This window comes from Vicugna pacos, chromosome 12 (genome assembly GCF_048564905.1).
Source record: "Vicugna pacos chromosome 12, VicPac4, whole genome shotgun sequence".
Classification (NCBI taxonomy): domain Eukaryota; kingdom Metazoa; phylum Chordata; class Mammalia; order Artiodactyla; family Camelidae; genus Vicugna; species Vicugna pacos.
In genome coordinates this window covers 16,442,626-16,465,725 of record NC_132998.1, presented here as the reverse complement: position 1 = coordinate 16,465,725, position 23,100 = coordinate 16,442,626, and the positions used below count along the sequence as shown (strand labels likewise).

Here is a 23,100-nt window from a genome sequence, read left to right as displayed (position 1 = left end):
CACTTTCCACATCACTCACATTCCTTGTTGGTTTTGGACACACCCATCTTATTTCTTCCTCAGGGCCTTTACATTTGCTCCACCTTCTAGCTGGTCTGTCTGCTTCTCCTCCAGAGATAGACAGAACCTTCTCTTCTATACCAATCAGTGCTCTGCACAAAGATCAGCCTCAAAGAAGTTTTCTGTCCACTAACCAACCTAGCACCCACCCCTAAGTCACCACTCTCCAGCCCCTTACCCGGCTTTACTTCCTTCAGAGCCTTTATCACCATTTGACATCATATTACATTGCTATTTGCTGGTTGACTGGTCTGTCTTCTACTAGAAACTATGCTCCATGAGCCATTCTTGGCAAAAAACTATAAAAATAGAAATTAACTTATTGCAAGAAAAACTAGAAGCTCTTTACCTCAACCACTTGTGGGATATTTAGATCAACTTCATACTCCATTGTTTGTGAAGTGAATTTTTTATATTGAACCACATTTACCCACTGATAGCCACTATTATTATTTCTTCACAGAGAAAAATGACCTCAATATTAAATAAAAATTTTGCCAAGGACAATATCTACTCTTTTGACAGTATGCAATTAATTTTCCTATAAAGCCTACCGAAGAGATTAGTCATTCAGACAATTGAATGTGACCATTCGTGGCAGCATGCATAGAGCCAGAACAGACACAGGAGCAGTAACATTTTGTACCAAATGTGCCAATACAAGGAAGCACAGAGTAAGCAAGGGTTGGGTGCTGTTGAGCTCCAGCCAGTGTCTGAAAAAGAACATGAAAATGTGTTGCCCAAAATCTTCCTTCCACTAGATTTTACTCTTTCCTTAATAGGAAAAAAATAATTATTAGAAGTTCTCATTTCAGTAAAAATGTGTTATATTGTTATTATGTGTTATATAATTAACGTATTATTACAGTTGCCAACATATTATATAGTTAATATTCCAATGTATTATATAGTTAATATTCATCCTTCTTAAGAAGTGCAAAGTAGGTCAAGTTGTTGGTTGATGACAAATGGAAGACTTTACCCAAAAGGATCTATTGTTGACTTACAACCCTGTGTTTCTTTAGACTTTGCCCTGACTTTAGTTATCAGCCACTGGTTATAGTCAATGGTTTATCTGTCCCCACACACACCCACACATAGGAGTCTCTGAGATGTCAAGCACTCTGTCCCTTGCATACTGGTGAACTATGTTGCCCTAGTGAGGGATATTGATTTCCCATTAGTCCTGGATGGCATATGATGTATTTCCATTAGCTGTAAACACTTACAAGACTGACTTTTATTTTGTCCTTCATCACTTCAGTCTGCCAGGACAGGACATCTGTAAATGAGGCTCAGTGCATTTTATCAGGCACTCTTCCACCTGGATGTCTAAAGGGATGATGCTTTCAAGGTGTCTAGATATAATAAAACTTGTTTTAAAAAAAAAATCCCACTGCTATCTTGCCAAAGCCTCATGAGAAAGTCCCTTAAAAGTTACAAACTACCCTCACTTCTCAAATCTATTCTGGGCTTGACTGACTTGCTTTTCTATGGGCACTAAGCCATTACTTACATCTCATTGATGTATGTTGGCTTCAGAATTAGCCAGGAAAATTCCTATTGGCCTTTGCAAGGAAGAAGGATTATTGATGAGGAAAATACATTAAACCACACTACAAAATAGGCCCTTAGGATAAATTAGATTGTTTGGGCAACAACAACTTTGAGAGTTCATCAGTATCTTCGAATTCACAAAAACACATGAAAGAGTCAACGTCTTTAAACATTTTTAGTAAGGATTTACAGTCTGATTTGGATTTGTGATAGTGATGAATGAGATCTGTCATCTCTACTACTTGTTGAAAAAAAGCCTACTTCAACCAGAAAGCCAAGATTTTTCCCTGAAGGTTTTAAATCTTTTAAATAGCATATGGGACTCTGGAGAGAAAACTCCAAAAGGTTATGGAATTCATTTGTCCTTGAGGGAAAAAAAAATCGTGAATATTAGGAGGGAATGAGAGTACAGCCTATGAGAAAAGAGGAGTTGCCAAAAGACATCTGAGAAGTAGCTTGCTGCTTTCTCTCTTTTTCACATCCTTCATACTTACTGCAGGGTGTCTCCAACTCCCAGCCTTGCCTTGACAACCCTCCTGGGTCATCCACTGTGGGAAACGGTCCCTCCGCATTTTTAACCCCATGTTGGTTTTACATTCTCTTTTCTTGCTCTCTGACTTGATTGGATGTGCCTCATATGCTGCTTTTTTTAAAAAATTTTTATTTTTTTTTAACTATCTTTTGTTTGGGGGGGGCAATTAAGTTTATTTATTTATTTTAAGTGGAGGTACCAGGGAGTGAACCCAGGACCTCGTGTATGCTAAGCCCGTGCTCTACCACTGAGCCATACCCACCCCCCATCACATGCTTCTTTACATTTACATGATAACTAAACAGTGTCTTGGATCATCCCAATGAGCGTTTTTGCTAATTCCCCAAACGTTAATTGCTTTATCTCACAATATTAAAAAGTGACTCAACTTTCTTCCTTTCGTTATCCACTGTCTCCTTTCCTCTGTGATCCTTGGCAAATAGCTTAATCTTTGGGATACTCTCCGTATGATCCCGATACCTTGTTTATAGGGAAAAAATTAAAATAAAACAACCAATTTTTTTTCATAATAATGAATCCCAGTTTGACGTGTAATATTGTTGACAAAAACGAATATTTGTTGCATTGCCTCTGTTTTCATAATTCATCCTGTTTCCACTTACCGGAAATCAAAGCGGAACTGTTGTATATCTTTAACTTTCAGAGAGCTCCATTCATCAAGTCAATAAATATTTGAGTCCTTACCATGTACTGAGCACTGCTTCAGGTATGGGAATATAACAGTGAGCAAAACATGGAAAAATTGCATAAGCTCCCTGGAGCTTACGCGTCAATGGGGGAAGCAGGCAGTAAACAAACAAATAAGCAAAACCTATTATATGTCAAGATTTCCAAGGATTCATTCAGCCGAGTGATATCATGGCAGTTTTGCCAGTTAGGAGAAGCATAGGGCTGCTGAAAGAAATCAGGCACTCAAGATTCTTAATAAGAAACAAAACTATCACCCAAAGCACGAGCACAGTTCTTCAAGCCACCACTGCTGTCATCTGAAATCCTGTTGCTAGGACACGGTCAGCATAGAAAACCTGAGGACCCTTTACAAGCTGGGGACATTTTTGGTAGAATGATGTGCCAGTAATCATGGATCTAAATTCAGTCCTGAAATAGGAGGAGGAATTGAGATTAACAAAGGAAAAGACACGTATCAGCAGAGTTGGTTTTTGAAATAATTTAAAGCTTTAGAATCTAATGCTCATAAAAAGGAGAGACACAGATTATCACATTTGAAAAATGTTGGTATTTTTATTAATATTTAGGAATCTATTGCCAATCCTTTTCTAAATGGTTATCAATACTTTTTGGTAAAATGTAATCTAATTTGTCTCTTAATTTCTTCAAAAACCAGGTAGTCAGTCTTTTGCCCCCAAAATACAGCCTTTGTTCTGCTGGTTTTAGTTTTGGAGGGTAATCAGTGCTAGTACATTTTTATCCTCTAATGCTTCTCAGTTTGGGGAATTGAATGCTAGTTGGGGACTTCAAAGCTGTGTTGATTTCAAGCGTGAGTTCCTCCGCACAGGACCAAGTTCTTTCCCTTGGCCCCAAGGCATGGGTCTCAATGAGAAAAATGTGGGGAAATGATGACTCCAGGATATCCTGAGACCATTCTGCCTACATACTTCACATTGTCCTGAAACTTTGTCCACATGTGGCCCGTGAATAATAGGGCCGCACTTGGATGGAACGGCATTTGGACACATCAGTCTGAATTATGTGTCCAAGTGCAATGTGGACCCCAGTGTTCAAATGTGATTTTTATTGCTACAGGCAGAAGTAAACCACTGTGTATAAGAAATAAGAATCGATATATAGCGTGGCACTGCTCATTTGTTTTTTGTACGGGAAATACACCCATCTGAATAAAAATTAACTGTTTCTCATATGTGAAGCAAGATACAAGGTTGGAAGCCTGTTCATCACCATGAGCTGATGAGAACTGAATTGGAGTATGTGACACAATGTACCTAAATAATTCTCACATCACTGAGCCACAAATGGAGAAGACCTCTGAAGGTATTGTTAAATTTAACAGCAGACAGTAAGAAGGAATCTTTGGGTTACTGAATACTGATAACATTTCTTAAAGAACAAAATAAATGAACATTGTGTAACATGCCATCACAGGACCAGCCTGTCTCTACCTTGATCTTAGTAGACGAACATATCTTGCCTCGTCATTCTCTTAATTCAGCATTTTCATTTTCTGTTCAAAATATAATTTTTAAATTTATGCAGAAGGAAAGAAAGCCATGGCTCTCATCACATTTACATACAATCTGTGTCTGAAATACTGCTATACGTCCGTAGTTTGATTGGCAAGAGAATCTCAGTATTTGCTAGTCATCTCCTGTGAGTCAAATCTCCCTGCTCATCATTCTGATTGGAAACCAACTGTCCCCGGGTCGGTTAGTTAGTAGAGAAGAAGTTACTGTTGGTTTTCTGGTTCAAGTGAGGGTCAGATAAAATATGAGGACCTTCCAAGGGGTAGAGGGGAAGAAGTTTAAAGCCCCTCACAGAATTGACTTTTGGTGAGAGATGAGCATGTGATACCTGCCAATTAGGATAGATTTAGCAGGTCTGAATAATTCTAGTACTGAGTGAAAAACAAAGTTGTCACTTTTCACAGTTAGAGACAGCATGGCCAGGGAGAAAGGATGTACTCTTTGGCCTGGGTTCTGCTACATGTCAGCTACGTCATTCTGTGACAATTTAACGTCGCTGAGGCAAATTTTTCTCATCTGTACAATGGATTAATAATGGCAAGCTTTTGTGATCATTTTGTAGGTAAATAAAAATATAAATATGTCACCTAGGATGATGCTAGAACATTGTTCAGTGTATGATAATTTATAACCCAGGTGTCCACCGGTTTCCTTGGTCTTTAGTTAGACATGGTGCTAGCTTACCAGCTCCAACCTGCCTCCACCACAGTGGAAGTCTCCCACAGTTATTTCTGGAGGTTGCCACAATGTGATCCACATTGCACAAGAAACCAATTTGCTCCTGTTTTTCTAGCCTCTTTCTGAAGCCACCCCATATGTCTCTTTGAGAGAGGTGTCCCTCACCACGCCCCTGCTCCTGGTGCCCTCTGGGAGAACTCTGCTCTGATCAAGTTCCGATCAGACTCAGGAGGCCAGTGCTGTGCCTTGGATGACGGCAGAAAGGAGAAGATGGTCTTTGTCCTTCTTTACCTGGAACCTGAAGCATCCTTGTGTGTGACTGTCCTGAAAACAGACCTATCTGCTGCTTCTGCTTCACTCTCAAGATAAATCTGACCTTGGACTCATGCTGGGAAATCAACCATGCGGACTGGCCATTTCTCTGTCTCCCCGCTCTGTCTCCAGCAATGTGCTAACTGCCATCCAGGCATTGTCTTGCCATCCAGGCATTGTCTCACCCTCCCAAGAAGTCTGGATTGATAGATGAAGAGACAGAAACCTATGGGAATTCAGAATATCATCTTCCTTCTTTTATCTCCTTTCAATAAGTACTTTGGGGTATCTCCACCCTCACATGCCCATTCTCTATTAGGATGAGCCCAAAACATATGGCAAGTGGTAGCGATTACTATGATTACCATTCCATTCCAAGTCAAGTTAAGGTCAAAGTTCTGCTGAGTCCACTGCAGAAGGATGCACAGTAGGAACTGAACTACAAAAACTGGAGTCGCTGGAGAGAATGTGGGCAGGGAGTTAGAAGACAAAGGAGAAGAGTTTTGAAAAACCAACATCTGACCACTATTAAAAATAATGTTGGGGATGGATATAGCTCAGTGGTAGAGCATATGCTTAGAATGCACAAGGCCCTGGGTTCAATCCCCAGTACCTCCGTTAAATAAATATATAAAAATAAATTTTAAAAACTTAATTACCCCCCCAAATTTTTTTTAATAATGTAGGAGGGGGAAATCTAAGAGAATTTATGTATCATCTCTTTTTTTATTAATTCTCTTTGTTTTCAGTTTCTTAGATGGCATTAGATATTTCTTTCACACTTTCTCCCAAACTCGCTGACTTGACCCCTTCTTAAAAAAAAAAAAGAAAAAATAAAAAAAAGCCAAGTCACGCCATCTTCCAGGTAAAGAGCAAGACTCTCTTTTCTTTTTCCTCCACTCTCCATTTCCTTAATTCATCTTTCTGTCTCCAAGTACAGGTGATAAATCATTGAGGAACTGTTTTTTGGTGAATGAAGTTTTCATCCCAGACTGCAAGAAATCGCGAGAGATCACTTTCAAACTCAAATCAATTTCATACCCAGGAGAAAACTTTTGTTTCATGAAATGAAAAGCTAAATAATAACGGTCCAAAAACATCTTTCCCAGAAGAAGCTACACCAAGTGCACTTGCCCAATTACCATCAAGGAGTCTCTTTCTTAAAGCAAGAAATAAAAAAGAGAAATGCTCTATTGTTAATGCTGTGTGATGCTTATCCAGGGCTAGTGAAAGATTCTCCGGGTATCAGTCCCTTTATTTGCCAAGCATAATTTTTCTATGGGAGATGTCAGCTACATTTTAGCAAAAGACCAAACAGTTTCAATTCTCCTTGCAAGAGTCTTTCAAGTAACATAGAGCAAGATAGTACTGGTGAAAAAAATGCAAATGCACTTTAATAAAATGCAACGGTTCACAACTATTATTACCAATTCATTTTCTACTAATATTTTAGATTGAAATAGTCCAAGTTCATCCAGCTTTAATGCTTTGGGTTTTCTGAATTTTCCAAATTACATGTCTATTTGCTGCTGATTTCCAAAAAGCGAGAAGAGGTGAGAGGAACAAGATATTTGCATACACACCAATAGAAAGGGATGGTATTGTGCGATTTTACTTTTCTTCTTGTATATTTATTTCTTATTAGTGGCTTGAAGTGATTGATAGATCAAGAAATTAGCAGACACTGAAAGCTTTCCTGGTTACCACCACTCTCATATTTTCCTTTCCTTTAAGGTCTATTCTCCCTTAATCAGAATTTTCAGCAACAAGAGGGATGGACCAGGAAACTCCTAAAATGTTCAGGCATGCTGTTACTAGCAGACTCTATTAGCTGCATATATAAAAAAATCTTGGGAAAAGTCAACTTTTTTATATTGAGAAAATGGATTGAAATCTTAAATTAATACTTAACTTTTTCATATCCAAGTTATTTTAAAATATTTACTAAATAAATATAGGACTGTTAACTTAGTGATAATTTCAACGTTAGACTGTTAATTTAGTGATGATTTCATTATTAGAAGTGAAAATATGTGTATGAATGCCTGTGGATTCAACTCAAATGTTTCTTCAGTATTTAGTGTATTTCTTCTTCACTTGCTAGTTATGAACTTAAATTTGGTGCCTCCATCCAAAAACCAAGAGCAGATGAGACACCTCGCACTGTCCTCATTTGCATCCATTTCCCTTCTTTCTGCGAAGGAGAGCCATCCCACCTAATTTTGCCTTGACAACAAGGAAATAACTAATGACAATATGGGAATCAGCCCACTGTTCATCCCTCATGCCAGCATGTCAGGCCCTCCATCATTTGGCTCAAACTGATGCTAACTGCAAGAGAGCAGGACAAGAGTCTTCGGCGTTTTTCCATTCCGTATCGTTGCTAGCACGGATCAGTGAAACTCCTTTGATGTGTGCATTGAGGAACTTGATTAAGTGAGTTAGCTCTTCTTGGCTGTCTTCTTCCACAAAATATGCTGTTATAAACTTCTTATTTTTTAAAAAGTAATGAAAGAAACTACAACTAAATTACTCTGTATTTATAAAATACGGATCACTGCCTTCCTATAAAAATTTAAGATCAGGTCTCCAGAATGAAAGAGATAAACATGTGTAGATGCAAATCAATTCTGCATTGGGTTCTTATCACCACATTAAAGAGAAAATCTTGAGGATAGAAGTGATGCCTTAATTTTGATTTTTGAACGTATACCGCTACATAATGTACATAAAACCACCATCACAGAACGAACCTGATACATCCAACAGCTGGCTGCATTTAAATGATTTTCAAATAAGTGCTTAAAAAAGTCAATTTGGGGTGTTTTGCTGCCTAGGAACGAAACAAATCATAGATATGTTTTCGTGTTGATTTTCTCCGACAGGACTGGGAATTCCCACATTTCATGGGGGATGTCGACGTAAATCTTCCTGGGCTGCACACTCCTCACATGCAGTTCAAGATTCCTTTCTTCCAGAAGATCTTCAAGGAGGAGTATCATATTCACATAACAGGTATAACTTTGAACACAATTTGACTGTCTCCTGATTAGAGTATAGGACCGTATCCCTGGATGCCATTTCCTCTCACTTTGTTGAACGTATTAGATCTACCTTGATGTTTTTTAAAAAACACCCTTCTCCAGCTAACATGGTGTTTCCTGGAAATAAAGCTCTACTCTACAAAAAAAAAAAAAAAAAAAAAAAAAAGATGGCTTATGGGAAAAGATCTCTTTTCCAGGAAGCTAAAAGTAGGAATTACCAAAGAAAGCAACTTTCTGGCATGACGGAAGAACACTGGTGAGGGTAGGAAAGAATATGAATTTGGAATCTGCATCCATTGAGTCTTAGGTCTCCTTCCTTACTCAGTGTCTTTCAAATGACTTTAAAATAAAATCTTATTTTGGCTAAATAAATAAAGAAAGAAGGCAGCTTCTTTTAAAAACAAAAGCAAATGGTAAGTGAAAAGTCAAACGGAGAAGTTCCAGTCTGAATACCTGGAGTTGACTTGGTATAATTCCTAAGCTGTTCAAAATATCCTAGACTTGGTTATTAATATAATCCAAAGGGTCATGCTACAGGGCTTTGCAGTTCAAACCAGGCCAAGGTAAATGGGAGGAAAGATCTTTGCTTACTACTACCTGATCTCAGAAAGGGAGCTACTGTGGGCTGATTTTTAAAAATTGAAAGCAAACGTTGATTGCAGAATGGAACATTTTTCAATATCCCCACTTGTCATAAGGGCTTGATTCCATATTCATCTATAGATATTGTTATAATTTTTCATTAAATATTTACTAGTAGCTGAAAAAAAAAAAGCACATGGTAACATTTTAGAGACATACAGGAATATAGTTTTATTTCAGTCACTTAACAGTGCAAGGTGGTTCCAGGTCAGTGGCAGCTCTGGACCGTCAGTCTGGGACTTAGACTTCTGGGGGCTTTAACTATTTCAGCTTCCACTTCCAGTGGGCAAATGGGAATAAAGAGAATGCAGAAAATGACTTAAGAAGACTTACCTGTTTCTCAACCACGTGGCCTGGAAAAGAAACCTGTCACTTCCACTCACATTCTATTGGGGAGAACTAGTGAGACGGCCCCATGCGAGTCAAGGAGAGTGGGGAAAACGTAGGCCCCCAGCGGGTGGCCGCTTCTGATGTCAGGTCTCACGGTCCAGCCCAGGACCCATCCTTGGTGTGGAGTGTTACCTACCTCTGCCGTGCTCCGTAGATCACTCCACCTTGGTTTAAGTGGCTTTCTTTTTCACAACATAGAGCTCAGTATATTTTTCCAACATTAATACTCTTTGTACTTTGTTCTCCATTTGCTGCTGAAATCAAAACAATGGTGCAGTCAGACCATGTGCCTTCAGGGAGTTCGGCCACTTCTCATTTGATTGGGTAAACTTTACTGCTGCAGAAGAGCACCTGTTTGTCTCAGGTGATCCTCCTGCGCATCCTCACATTAGCTCGTTTTCAGATGTGTCCTGCTCTTGAACTGGCTCGAATATGATTTATCAGAATATTCTTTCATGACATCCCAGTCATTCTCATCTGAAAAAAAAAAGGCTTCCCGGAGTTCCGTTTTATCCCCTTTTTTTTTTCTCTCCTTATAGCAAGAAGCAGACAGCTGAATGATCACAAATAAAGAACAGCATTAGTTCTCAAGCTGTTCAAATGCAGGTAGTGAATGTGTGTGTGTTTTAAGGACAATGGCCTAGGATCCCACACCTGCTATAATAAAAACTGCCGATGAAATCTGTGCTCACACTAACGTCTGTGCTGCCGAATAAAAATAGCCCGAGCACAGAAAACGTGAACATCTGAGGACTGGGGAAAAAAAAATAAAAAAACCTTTGCTTCCCAACTTGAAGGCTGTTTTTGCTTTGAGCACGAGGCGACCTTCCTAAATTGGAGAATGAGCTCATGAATAGGGAAGATGCAGCGGGTTTCTTTTCCTATTCAAAGTGGATGAGGCCCATCTATTAAATTCACTGGGTAAATCAGTCAATTTGAGTTCAGGTCACATACTGTGGTTTCAGAGTCCCCACGTAATCTCCGCAGCATGCTACCCTCCTGGACTTCTAAAACAGCCATCACACACATGATATCATCCTATCCCTTTGGGCGGGCTTTTGCGGGGACCATCTGTTCTTGCTATCAGCTCTTGTCCCAGACCATCATGACACTAATATTGTCTCTGAATGAATATCAGAATCCCTGTCAAAGACATACCGATTGAGTGCAGAATATCAGGTTTAAAAAAAGGGGCGGAGAGGGGTGAGATTCGGAGAACCCATTGTCCAGATAGAAAAATAAAGCTGTTAAAAATATTTAATATGAAGCTCTCTTGCATGGCCTTGTAATATATGCTATCATTTTAGACAGGGGCAGGGACAGTTTGTGTGGTACCCAAAGCTTACACAATTTGGAATGCTCATTAAGAATATGAATACAAAATTACAACGAAAAATTGTATTCAGCATCTGGGAAGGGAGCCAGGCACACAGAATTCCCTGAAGCTTCAGCGTCGTTGTTTTCTAGGTGAAGCCTCCTGTGCATTTGAACTAAAACCTTTGTTTCACCAAGTCTTATTTTCTAAAAGCTTAAAAGGAAGAAAGACTAGCTAAGTTTTTGTAAAGGAGACCGCACATTGATAAAACTTGCCAGAAGGTGGAAATATATTGTAATTAAGGCTTTGGTATCAGCTTTTGCCAAATGATGCTGGCTATCATATCATCTGGGGAACTTTATAAACATACAGATTGTTGGGTCCCATTCCTAACGGTTCCAACCGAGTAGGTCTGCTCAAAGGCCAAAGAGTGGGACTTTGGAAAAGTTCCCCTCGGGGATGCTGACCCTTGAGAACTGCTCCTTTCTGATTGAGAGGACACAGATGAGGTCAGACTGACTCCCTGAGGTGAGCCATGCGAATGAGTGGGTGCCCAGACCTGCCAGGAAGGCTCTTGAGGATTCTGGGGCTTAAATTCAAAACAAGGTGGGCTTTGGAAGGAAGGGCTCCACCATCAATGATTTGAATCCAGTTTGCGGTAGATAAGATGATCATGTGCTGCCCCAGCTCCAAAACAAACATTTCTGGGAAAATGGTGGCAGGTTTGGAGGCTAAAGAAAGTCAGAACTTCCCCCTTCTTGTTTTGTTCTGGTGCCTCCTTTGTTCTGTTAATCGGCTGAAGAGGTTGCCGCAGCCACTCAGGAGTGCTGTCCAGTCTCTGAAAGCCCTTTTACTTTATCTGACTTTGTAAGGTCGTTACTGCTGGGCAAACCCAGGTAAAAATCTCTGAAACGTGGTGCGACGTACAGTAGGAGTGTATTTCATACACTCAGTAGTTAGCAGCCCACAAATTTTTAAGTGAACTGCAAACACCAGCTTGATTGGCTCCTCCAAGTTCTGCTGCTTTTTGTAGGGAGACTTCAGTGCATTCCTCAGTCAGCAGATATTGTCTATCACGCCCGGGATTATTAAGTGTGAAGCCCTCTGTGTCTGTCAATGGTTCTCAAACCTTAGTGTGTTTGCGAATCACTTGGAGCACTTGTTTAAAAGGTCCATCAGCCGCACGCCCAGACTCGGATGCCTGAGGTAGGAGGTGGCGCCCCGCATCTCCCATTGTCTCAGGCACCACCTGTGACGCCCATGCAGGTGGCCAGAGGACCACACTTGGAGAAACACAGCTACTGAGGATCATCTTCTATAGTCAGAATTCCTCTCATCTTAGCTTTTGTTTATTTTACATACACCTCTTAAAACAAAAGCCAAGGGGCAGAATGCCAAGTCAATAGAAACGGGTAACCAGTGGGAAAGGCACATGGTAGAGGCTCGCCAAGAAGCTAGAAAGTTCAGGGCTGGGGCCCACAGAGGAGGCCCCCGAGCACAGCATGACTGGGGAAAGGTCTGCTTGGCCACAGAAGATGCGGGAGCCGGGGCCAAGGAAGTTCCGTCTATGGCTTTCTCTGTCTGTGTTTGGTCTGCCCTAGAGGAGCCTGGACCAGGACTGCTGGGGCTCTCCCAGGGCCAAGGATGGCTCTGGCATGGCCCCAGGTATCCATTCTCTGTGATCTAGGAACGATGTTCAGCGCATGCTGAGGCAACGGAGTGTAAAGGTACAGCGCCTGGGCTCCAGCTCTGCTGCAAGCTGGTGACATGACCCTTGTCAAGCTCCTTACCCTCTTCTGGGGCTCGGTTTTTTCACCTGCAAAATGGGGGCAGTAATGGTACTTATCCCACAGGGTTGCTGTGAAATTCAAGTTAATTAACATGTACAAGGCTCTTAAAACAATGCCTGCCATGAAGTAAGCACTCAAGAAACTCTCACCATGTTTACCTATAGCTTTTCCTCTCATCCATCCAGAATCTGTCTTTCCTATTTAATTCAAAAACTTGAGGAAGCCTGAGAGAGGGCTCTCTGATTATTTATCCACTGTTCTGAGTTCTTTGCTGTTATTTACTGTTCTGAGTCCTTAAGAAGGAGGAAGCTAAGAATGGGGGAAAAAAAACAACAAAAAAAATCTCTCTCCCAATGAAATGCTCTGTATGTAGAGGGTTATCTGACGCCGATGAGTTCCCATTGACATTTTAAAAGCATTTAGGATTTGAGTATTTTTTAATCCCGATTCCTAGCTAGTTTTATTTATGCGTGTCAGAAAAAAGTTGAATTGTTGCATCTGTTTAACTCATCTGGGTCCCCCTTGACAGATGGTTTGCTGCAGTACGTATGAGCTTTCATTTTATAAGCTGGGCTCCAGCTTATAAAAATAAATCATCTCTATCCAAGGGTGTGTTAAAATATTTTTTGCTGGGAATTTGGGCTTCAGTAATAAAGGGGATAAATGGCTCCTGATTTGGTCACATCCGTGCTTTTCGCCCAAGTCCATTGTTCTTCTTCTTTTTTTTTTATTTTTTTTTTTATTTTTATTTTTTATTTTATTTTTTTTATTTTTTTTTATTTTTTTTTACATTTTTATTGATTCATAATCATTTTACAGTGTTGTGTCAAATTCCAGTGTTCAGTACAATTTTTCAGTCATACATGGACATATACACACTCATTGTCACATTTTTTTTCTCTGTGATTTATCATAACATTTTGTGTATATTTCCCTGTGCTATACAGTGTAATCTTGTTTATCTGTTCATTGTTCTTCTCTTAAAAGTAAATGCTAAATGCAGCTGTGTAATGATCTCTTCTGCCCTATTCCCTTTTACCTATAAGGTGAGTGCAAAGATGGATTCCAGATGTGATGGACTAAGTCTCTGGAGGCGAGAGAGGAATGGCCTCTCAATTCAGCCTCAGAAGCTCCTCCGAGTCCTATTAATGTCGATCCCGGTGGAAACTCTGCCATCTGTCAGCCCAGCCACACAGAGGAAGGGTCCCACTGGTGGCCATCATCTGAGTAAATTAGGAGGGGGTTGGGGGAGAGGCCAGAAGGAAGGCCCGTGCATCTGTGAGGAGAGAATTCACACTGCTGATACCATGATGCCCGTGGGAACCCTTTTGGCCCAAATGGAGAATGGAGACGTAAACATGCCTCCGTAGGTCTGTGTTCTATTTCAGCTTCCGGCGCGGTGTGAGGGCACAGGTGCTTTACGTTGGCGAGAATGTGGAAGATAATGCATAAAACCCCTTCGTTTTCTTTCTATAGCTGCGCGATTTCTGGCAAATGAATTCCCAGAGATTGTTTTTTAAAGAGTTCTTCCTGTGTCAGTCAGATCATAGAAAGTTCTGCTGAGGGCAGGTCAGGGGTCCATCCAGCAGAATATTCTGTCTGGCAAAATTAGCAAGGGACTTGTTATTGGGAAATACGACGCATCCTGGTCACCACGACAAGTCCCAAAGATAGTGAATTCATCCGAAGTACACGAGGACCTCTTGCTAGTCTCTTAGCTGTGAATTTTGCTAAACCTTTCCTGAAGCAATATCCATTTTCAGCACATTTATACAGCTCTAAGAGGTAACGTTGTTTACTTCTACATAAAGCGGCAATTTCTTTTATTTGTCCCAAACTCACCTTCTTCAAGGCCATGGTTTCTTTGCGTGTAGCCTGCCAGTCCTTGCTGCCCTGAAGCTGGTCTGCCCTCTCCAAACTGAGGTGTCCCGGGTTCGCTGATGCAGAGATGGGGATTTTTGTAATAAAACCCACGTGCTTTTCAGGGATTTGTCTTTTTAGCCAGAAGAAATATTTGAAATAGGTAATTAATCAGAATCTTTGAGACATGACTATTTTGCTTTTCCCAACTCTTCAGATTTCATCTGAATTTAGCCATATCCTGAAATTCACCAGATCATTATGACACATGTATTCGATTAGAAAGACTGGAACTTCACTCCTTGAAATTTTTCTGGACACTGTATCTAAGATTTTACCTATTGACTAATGGATATTTTCTGAGTTAACCTGTGTCTAAAATGAAGCTAGGATCTAGGGAATACAGAAATGAACCTAGCACAATTTCCAGTCTCAAGAAAGTCAGAGTCTGGTGGTCATCTAATTCAGTACAACTGCACGACCTTTTGCTTCTCTTTGCATCATCACAAGCTTCTACCTCTATTCATCGTATTGGATTATGTCCTCAAGGACTGGTCTCCCACTTAAGGAAGCAACAATGACAAGAGAGGCCCTTTGAGAAGCTATATTCATTTGCTTTAATCTTGAGAAGACAATTTACTAACTCAGGTAACTCATCAATTCATGAATTATTTGTAAATATCTTCAATTTACTAAATAGTCTGCTCATGGCATAAGCACTTACTGCAGTTTTTAGGTATCCCTAAATTACCTAGGGGGACTTAAAGAGATGCTAATTTAGTGAGCCCTGTTTTCACCATCGTTTCACATCATGTCTGGAATGAGAGGACATTGAGTATGGTCAAGAAGCCTGTTACAGCAAGCCGGGGCTTTTTGTTTGTTTTATTTTTATATTGAATTATAGATGGTTTACAATGTTGTGCTAGTTTCTGGGGTACAGCATAGTGATTCAGTTATACATACATATATATTCTTTTCATATTCTTTTTCATTATAGGTTACTGCAAGATATTGAATATAGCTCCCTGTGCTGTGCAGTAGGACCTTGTGGTTTATCTATTTTATATAGAGTAGTTAGTGTCTGCAAATCCCCGACTCCTAATTTACCCCTCTCCCCCGCCCCTCTTAGGCAACCGTAAGTTTGTCTTCCGTGTCTGTGGGTCTGTTTCTATTTTGTAAATAAGTTCATTTGTGTCATTTTTTTTAAGATTTCACATGTAAGTGATATCATATGACATTTGTCTTTCTCTGTCTGACCAACTTCACTTAGTAGGATCATCTCTAGATCCATCCATGTTGCTGCAAATGGCATTATTCCCTTCTTTTTTATGGCTGATACAAACCTGATGTTAATTATTTAATTATCCAAAACTCATCTTCTCCAAGGCCATGGTTTCCTGTTATCCCATAAGGGATACTCAATGGCTCTGTGGAGCGTGACCACGGGACGCAGGAGTCCAGCCGAGTGGTGACACCCCCTCGGTATAAAGGTGCTCACAGCCCAGCTCAGCCTCAGTGCTCGCTGGCAACTGTACTGAGTAAGAGATTTTTTTAAAATATTCTAATCACATATTTGAGTCTTGAAAGGTTCATTATGTGGTGGAAATAGCATCACTTACAGTCTTTTTCCTTAGTTGAAAAGATAACACTTTCCCCCAAAGTATTGTCTTTTCCTATGCTAAGTGAGGGTGATATTTAATGAAGAGTTCTTTTAAAATTAAGTAGCCCAGGATTCTATAAACTCCCACAAGGAAAAATGATAAAATTACCATTATAATATCATTTTTGACAATCAGGAAGATTCATTTAAAGCACGAAACACAAGAAAGAGGTAATACCACCAACACCATGCAGTGATTTCTCATTAAAGGAGACAGTGAGACATTCCAGGAGATTAATAGAAAGAATGTATGGATTCTTACCCCTCCTCCTGGCTGATTTACGTTATGCTATGTAGTTGAAACAACAGGGGGAAATGCAAAAATCTCTTGTGTGATTAATGCCGAAATACCAAACCTCTCGTTACGGTTGATTGTACATTCAGAGCAACACACGTGGGAAATGGCATGAGAAGCACTTCTGTTCTTCTCTGGTTTTATGTCCTGTACCTTTTCGTGTGGATCATTTCAGAGACTTAGATGTATCTTTTTGTGGTAAACAGCATTTCTCAGAATATGCACTTTTTTTTTTAAGGAAAGCTTTCTCCATCTGAAAATCGTATATTGCATCTTTTTTGCTCTCATGGTTAAAGTTTCTGGTCCGTCATAAAACATTCAGGTTTAGGTGATGCTCATTTCACAGACTCATCAAAGAGACTTTTAGGACTGGGAAGAAACCTTAAGGATTATATAGCTCAACTCCTTCGCTTCAGAGATAAGAACACTAAGGTTGAGTTGTCCTTCCTGATTTTGCTTGGTGTTTTGCCGCATCTCGTGAAGTGAAAGTAATTTTATTAAAGAGGAGAAAGTACTACCAAGGTAACAAGACACTGTGTAAGATGGAAGAATGGATGAGAGAGGAAGATGAACATCCTTCCTCTGTACGAATGGATAAATGGACCAGAAGTTATGTCAGGTGGGCTGGAAACAAACGAAAAGTTAAGTAGAAACACTTCCTCTATATTCAGCAGTTCCAAGTTCTCTTGAGTGGCTGTGGCAGTCAAGGGAAGGACGATGCTACAGCCACAGAGAAAAGGGAATAAATCGGTGGCGATCCCGTCTCATTTGGTTCTCTCCCCTGTGCACGTCCCCGTTCCCACATGACCTCTCTGCTGAGGAGTGGAGGAGCGGGCAGGGGAGAATCTCTCTCCTGTTCTTTAGCCTCAAAGTTTGTGTGTATAGAAGATCTTTCCTCCGGACTTATGCTACTGCAAGCTGTAGACAAATATCAATTGCTGAGATTTTTAACTTGTTAACTATGCTGATTCACAAAGCATATTTACATATAGCTATGCACGGGGTCCCCTTGGATAATTGGTCCAGTGATATCCACACCTTGAAGTCAGTGCTCAGTAATTCATTTTGTTTTATCCAGACTGAAACATTTAGGATATATCTTTGTTACAAACCCTTACCCACTCTTCTCTCTCTCTCTCTGTTCTATCACTAAGATCTTCTATTATCTGGACTGAAGAAGTAGAAGGCAGAAATTGCAGGAGTAATGTTACTACTCTACATTTTTGGCAAACAATGTATTTCAGAGAACTTTCAAATCTAACCTCTCATTTTATCCTCACAATAATCCTTTGAGGTTGTGACATTGGTATTATTCTCCATTTCACAGGACAAAAAAATTGAATTCACATAGTTAATAAGTAGAAGGATTACGGGGAAGAGGACAGAATTGTAGAACTGGAAGGCATCTGATTCTGTTTCTTCAGTTTGGAAATAAAATTACTGAGGTCTGGAAAGATTAAACAAGTTACCCAAGATTGTATTATTAAACTTTAGTATTAGCTGTCCAGCTGCCGATGTCCTGCCTGCAGTTTTTGTCACTATATCATGAGAAATAATATAACGTGTCTCTTTAGTGTAAACATTCAGTGGGCAAACTGACCCAGCACCATTCAACTCAGGTAGTAGAAAAATCATTTGAATGTATGGAAAAAAAAGCTCCTTCTGTCTTCAGGATTCCTTTGGTTTGACTGTTGTGCATTCACTACCACTCGTGTATGTGTGTGTGTGTGTGTGTGTGTGTGTGTGTGTTATTTCTGGGCTGTCTATTCTATTCCATTGATACATATGTCTATTTTTGTGCCAATACCATGCTGTTTTTGATTACTGTAGCTTTGTAGTATTGTCTGAAGTCTGGGAGAGTTATTCCTCCAGCTTCATTCTTTTTCTTCAGTGTTGCTTTGGCAATTCTGTGTCTTTTGTGATTCCAGATAAATTTTAGGATGATTTATTCTAGTTCTGTGAAATATGTCCTGGGTCATTTGATTGAGATCACATTAAATCTGTAGATTGCTGTAGGAAGTATGGCCATTTTAACAATATGAATTCTTCCTATCCAAGATCATGGGTTATCTTTCTATTTGTTTAAATCACCCTTAGTTTCCTTAATGAATTTTTTATAGTTCTCTGCATATAAGTCTTTCACCTCCTTGATCAGGTTTATTCCTAAATATTTTAGGATGCTTGGAGAATCACCCTTCTCCAAGGTCTATGAGCATTCCTCTTTTTCCTCCCTGATTCTGTGATGCTGCTTAACTTCAGTTTCTGATATCTTATTCCTCTAGAAAGAGAGGCCCCTTTGTGAGGGACTGCTCTATTCAGTTTATAGAAGTGACCTAGATGGGGTGTATGTTTTTCCAAGGGGCCTTTGTGAGTCAGGAAGGTGATGGCAGTCATGTAAGTCTGAGGACCTATTCCCCTCACCATCCAATCTGGCTTCATAATGATGCATGTAGTTTACAGGAGAATAAGTATGGATTTCCTACAACAGACAAGCACCCAGAGCCCCTCTCCCAGCTGCTGTCTATCCTGGAAGCCACAAACCAGTGCCTCCTTGATAGCGAATGAGAATCCCTGAACTTTTGCATATCACCTGTCTCTCATTCTGCTCTGGGTTTTTTTTTTTCCTACAATATTCTCCATCCTTTCCCTTGTCTCTCCCCTCAGCCCCTCTCTTCCACATTACCTGCTCTTTTTCTGTATGCTCTTTTTACCTGCAGCATAATAAAAACGTGTACTAAAAGAAGCATAACAGTTTCCAAACCATTCTTTGTCCTGCTTTTTTTTCCCTGAGACCCCATGAATTGCTATTCCTTCAAAATCATGACTTAGGCAGGGCTTTGATGATACTAATAGTAACAATTACTGCTTTTCTATTATGTACCAAGCATTGTGCTTCATATCTGATAATCTCGTGAAATGCTAACAGCTTTAATAAGTACTGTTATTTTCTGCATGTAAAGAAATGGGAGTTTAGAGAATTTAAACAACTAACCTAAGGTCATGTAGCCACTAAGTTTGTGAGCCAGCCAGGATTAAAATCCTTCTACCTTGCACATAATAGGAGTTTGAAAATGTGTAATGATGATGATAAAATACTTTCCTAAACTGTTCACAGAGTTCCATTTTTATATAGCTATAGGTTCTATTAGAATACATATTACAAAATACATTTTTACCAATCTTAGTTTGATAAGTTTGCCCAAGATCCTATCTCTCATGTGAAGCAGTAACTTAATAATGTTCAGTACCATCATTTTAAAATACAAAGTAAAATAATTTTGACATAATATATATAATTATAACTAAAGCTTTTAGAACCTGTATGTGTATATATATACATCTAATTTGCTATAAAAAATATAATTTGCTATAGCAAACCTTTGAGGTGAGTATTACTGTATTATTATGGTACAGTTGATACTGTAAAACCTGCAATTAATTATAATTATAATAAAATCTAGTATCCCTTGGAAGTTTTTTCACATTCTTTCCATTTAAAGATGCAAAGATTTCACTAGATAATGTGTTTCTAAATAATATCTTATTAACATAAGATTTTTAAATACTACAGAAATCATAGTAGTTACAGTCTCTCCAAATCAGGTCTTCGAAAGCTTTAGTCATATTTATTTGCCTGATAAATGGATTCTGTTCAATGGGAATTTGATGCAATTATTTTTAAAGTCTCGAAACGAATGCTCAAGGATTATTGATCTGAATCACACCCACTAATGGTTTAATCAACAGGTCACCTACAAACAGCAAAATGAATTCAATTGATATAGTGCTGTGTTTGCATTGCAGAATGATTTCTCTCCCAAACATAATTATAAAACTGTGAGAGATACTCAATCATATGTTGGACTCTCCTAAGAATTTCTTTAAGACTTCATTCTTAAATATTAATTGAAATGTTCTAGAGAGTAACTTACATGACACCAAATTGGAGTAGAGCTGCGGTGCCTAGAAAACCAGGAGACGATCTAGTTAGTGTAAATATCACAAATCACTGGCCCTGGGATCTACCCTAGGCATTTTCACATGCATAGAATCCATTTAGGGAATTCCCTCAGCCAATTCGCTTAATGGCAGCATAGCCCTCTTAAAAAAATTGTTAAGAGGTCTAAAACATTAACAATTTATGCTATTATACCATCATCTCCATTTAATAGGAGAAAACCCTATTGCCGTTTTATAGGTCTTTGACTAATGCGCAGTATTTCTTCTTTAATGCAGGTAAATGGTTTAACTATGGAATTATCTTTCTCGTCTTGATTTTGGATCTTAATATGTGGAAGAACCAGATATTTTATAAGCCTCATGAATATGGACAGTATATTGGCCCAGGGCAGAAGATTTATACTGTGAAGGACTCCGAGAGTCTAAAGGATTTGAACAGAACCAAGCTATCCTGGGAATGGAGGTCCAATCACACTAACCCTCAGACTAATAAAACTTACGTCGAGGGAGACATGTTCCTACACAGCAGGTTCATAGGAGCAAGCCTTGATGTCAAGTGTCTGGCTTTTGTTCCAAGTTTGATAGCCTTCGTGTGGTTCGGGTTTTTCATTTGGTTCTTTGGACGATTTTTGAAAAACGAGCAAGGCATGGAGAATCAAGACAAAACTTACACACGCATGAAAAGGAAATCCCCATCGGAACATAGCAAAGACATGGGAATCACGCGAGAAAACACCCAGGCTTCCGTGGAAGACCCGCTGAATGACCCCGCCTTGGTGCGCATCCGGCCCGACTTCAACGAGATCGTCTACAAGTCCTCCCACCTCACGTCCGAGAACTTGAGCGCGCACTTGGATGAGTCGACCAGCACGACAGAGGCCGACCCAGATCCAGCGACCTCTAAAAGTACACCCACGAACTAGGTCCGCGTACTTGGAGACAGCACAAAAAGCCGCCTTGAGGGTAACTCTAAAAAGTTAGTCTTTTCTTTTGTAAATGTAAGGTTTACGTAGCGTTAGGTAAAGAAAAACAAACGATGCCACAACGGTGCTCAACATGCTTTTTCTAGGACTCATTGTTTTCTATTTGTATTATGACCTGTGCCTACTGTCTAACAGTCCTCTAGAAATTGCTTTTCACAGTTGCACAAGCTACTTACCGACTTTACGGCATAATAGATTAGCTGGTTACCCATGTATCTGATGTTCAACCATAGTGGTGCCTTGAGACATTAAACTGTTTTTAACTGTACCAGAAACGAAGTGTGAAACAGTTCTCTAACCTCCTTCACATGGGGTCTTTTGTATCCAATTATTTTGATCTACCCTTGATGTCTGATGCAGGAAACTGATGTAGCTGGGATGTGGCTCAGGAAGTATGTGTCGGTTCCTTATTCAGCAGTGGAGTTGGTGACTTTGACAGCTGGACTGCAGAGAAGCAAGCATGGTGATTACCTTTGAATTTTTATTGGCTGCCTGCCAAATACAAATACAGATGCAAAATTCAGTAATAGGAGAACAATAATCCAGCATGGGTCAGTACTTGTGAAATGTGACTTTCTCCAGCCAGTAATTGCAATTAGATGATAATCCCTAATTACCTTTTCCTAATTAAAGATAAATTGCTACCTGATTAAAAATCCTGCCCTTCACCTTTGGGAACAAAGTTTAAGAGGCACAGTTAGGTGAACTCTCAGATTTGTTGGCATTTTCACAACGCCCTAGAAAACCAAGGAACTGAAGTTTTAATCATGCAAGGGTTGTGTAGCTTACTGTCTACAATATCTATACATCTTTCTGTAAATATGGCTCTGGACAGTGAAAATTGAAACACAGATGCCAACCCTGAGCAAGGAAACTCCTTTAAAAAGATCATGCAGTGGAAAAAAAAAAATCACGCAGTGAACTTTGTGAGGTAGAAAAAGATGTGCATGGAAGAATCTGTCTATTGGCTTGTTTTGTGTGTGCATGTTTGGTTTGATTTGGTTTTTGGTTCTTAAAATTAAACATCACACATTAATAAATCAGAATCATACATCAGTCATTATGTGATGTAGTTTTTTGTTTTTAATAGAAGAGATCAATTGTATCTTAACAACAGCCCATGTGAATTTTTTTTTAACTCAGTGTCAAGCAAGCTAAGAAATGGAACACTCCCAACTTGCTTTTAATTTTGTTCCATAAATTGCGGTTACATGTTCCTTGAGGGTTTGGGAAAGATCACTTTTAAGGCAAAATTATTTTCCTGCCACACACTGACATAGCCGTATTTTGTCTTTATGATTTTTTAAAACCTCTCTTGTTTTGATCTATCTGTTTTTAAGCTTGCAGCATGTTGAATTTAGCATGCATAATAGAACTGTGCATTCATCTGCCATTTGAGAGCCAGCTTTAATAAAACATCTTTCTACAATTGTTTACTAAGCAATTGGAACCATGCCCCTGCTGTTTCTTTTACCTTTAATAGCCGTGCATGGGGTACTCAGAGTCATAAATATCTCTGACACTAAAACTGCACAGATCAAGCTCTCTATTGTAACCCATTGACCGTTCTGTCCCAAGAAACTTACCGTATGTCCCCAATTTGGGGTAACATTGGCAGTTACCAAATTTGCATAGCATGGGGCATTCAACTTTTGGCTCTGGGACAAGGAAATAATGCCACTTAGGACATTTTTTCTATTTACTTTGAGAATCATTGTCTTGTAGAATAAAGAAGGGAGGTAATTGACAAAGAGGGTGTTTATTATCTGTATGCTGTCTTTG

General features: G+C 39.5%; 1 protein-coding gene and 1 non-coding gene across 6 annotated transcripts in view; both read left to right on the top strand.

Moving 5' to 3' along the window:
• The window catches only part of TMEM117 (transmembrane protein 117), a 442,837-nt gene extending 420,459 nt beyond the window's left edge, over window positions 1-22,378 (top strand). For all 5 annotated transcript variants that reach the window (XM_072972955.1, XM_031683081.2, XM_072972954.1 and 2 more), the window contains 2 exons: window positions 8,265-8,394; window positions 20,612-22,378. In XM_072972955.1, the coding sequence (XP_072829056.1) occupies window positions 8,265-8,394; window positions 20,612-21,258 (777 nt within the window). In that variant the 3' untranslated portion in view covers window positions 21,259-22,378. The remainder of the gene's footprint in view (window positions 1-8,264; window positions 8,395-20,611) is intronic.
• On the top strand, window positions 5,924-5,997 carry TRNAS-AGA (transfer RNA serine (anticodon AGA)). Its single transcript has one exon. It is a non-coding gene; the product is annotated as a tRNA-Ser (tRNA).
• Window positions 22,379-23,100: the final 722 nt, after the last annotated feature.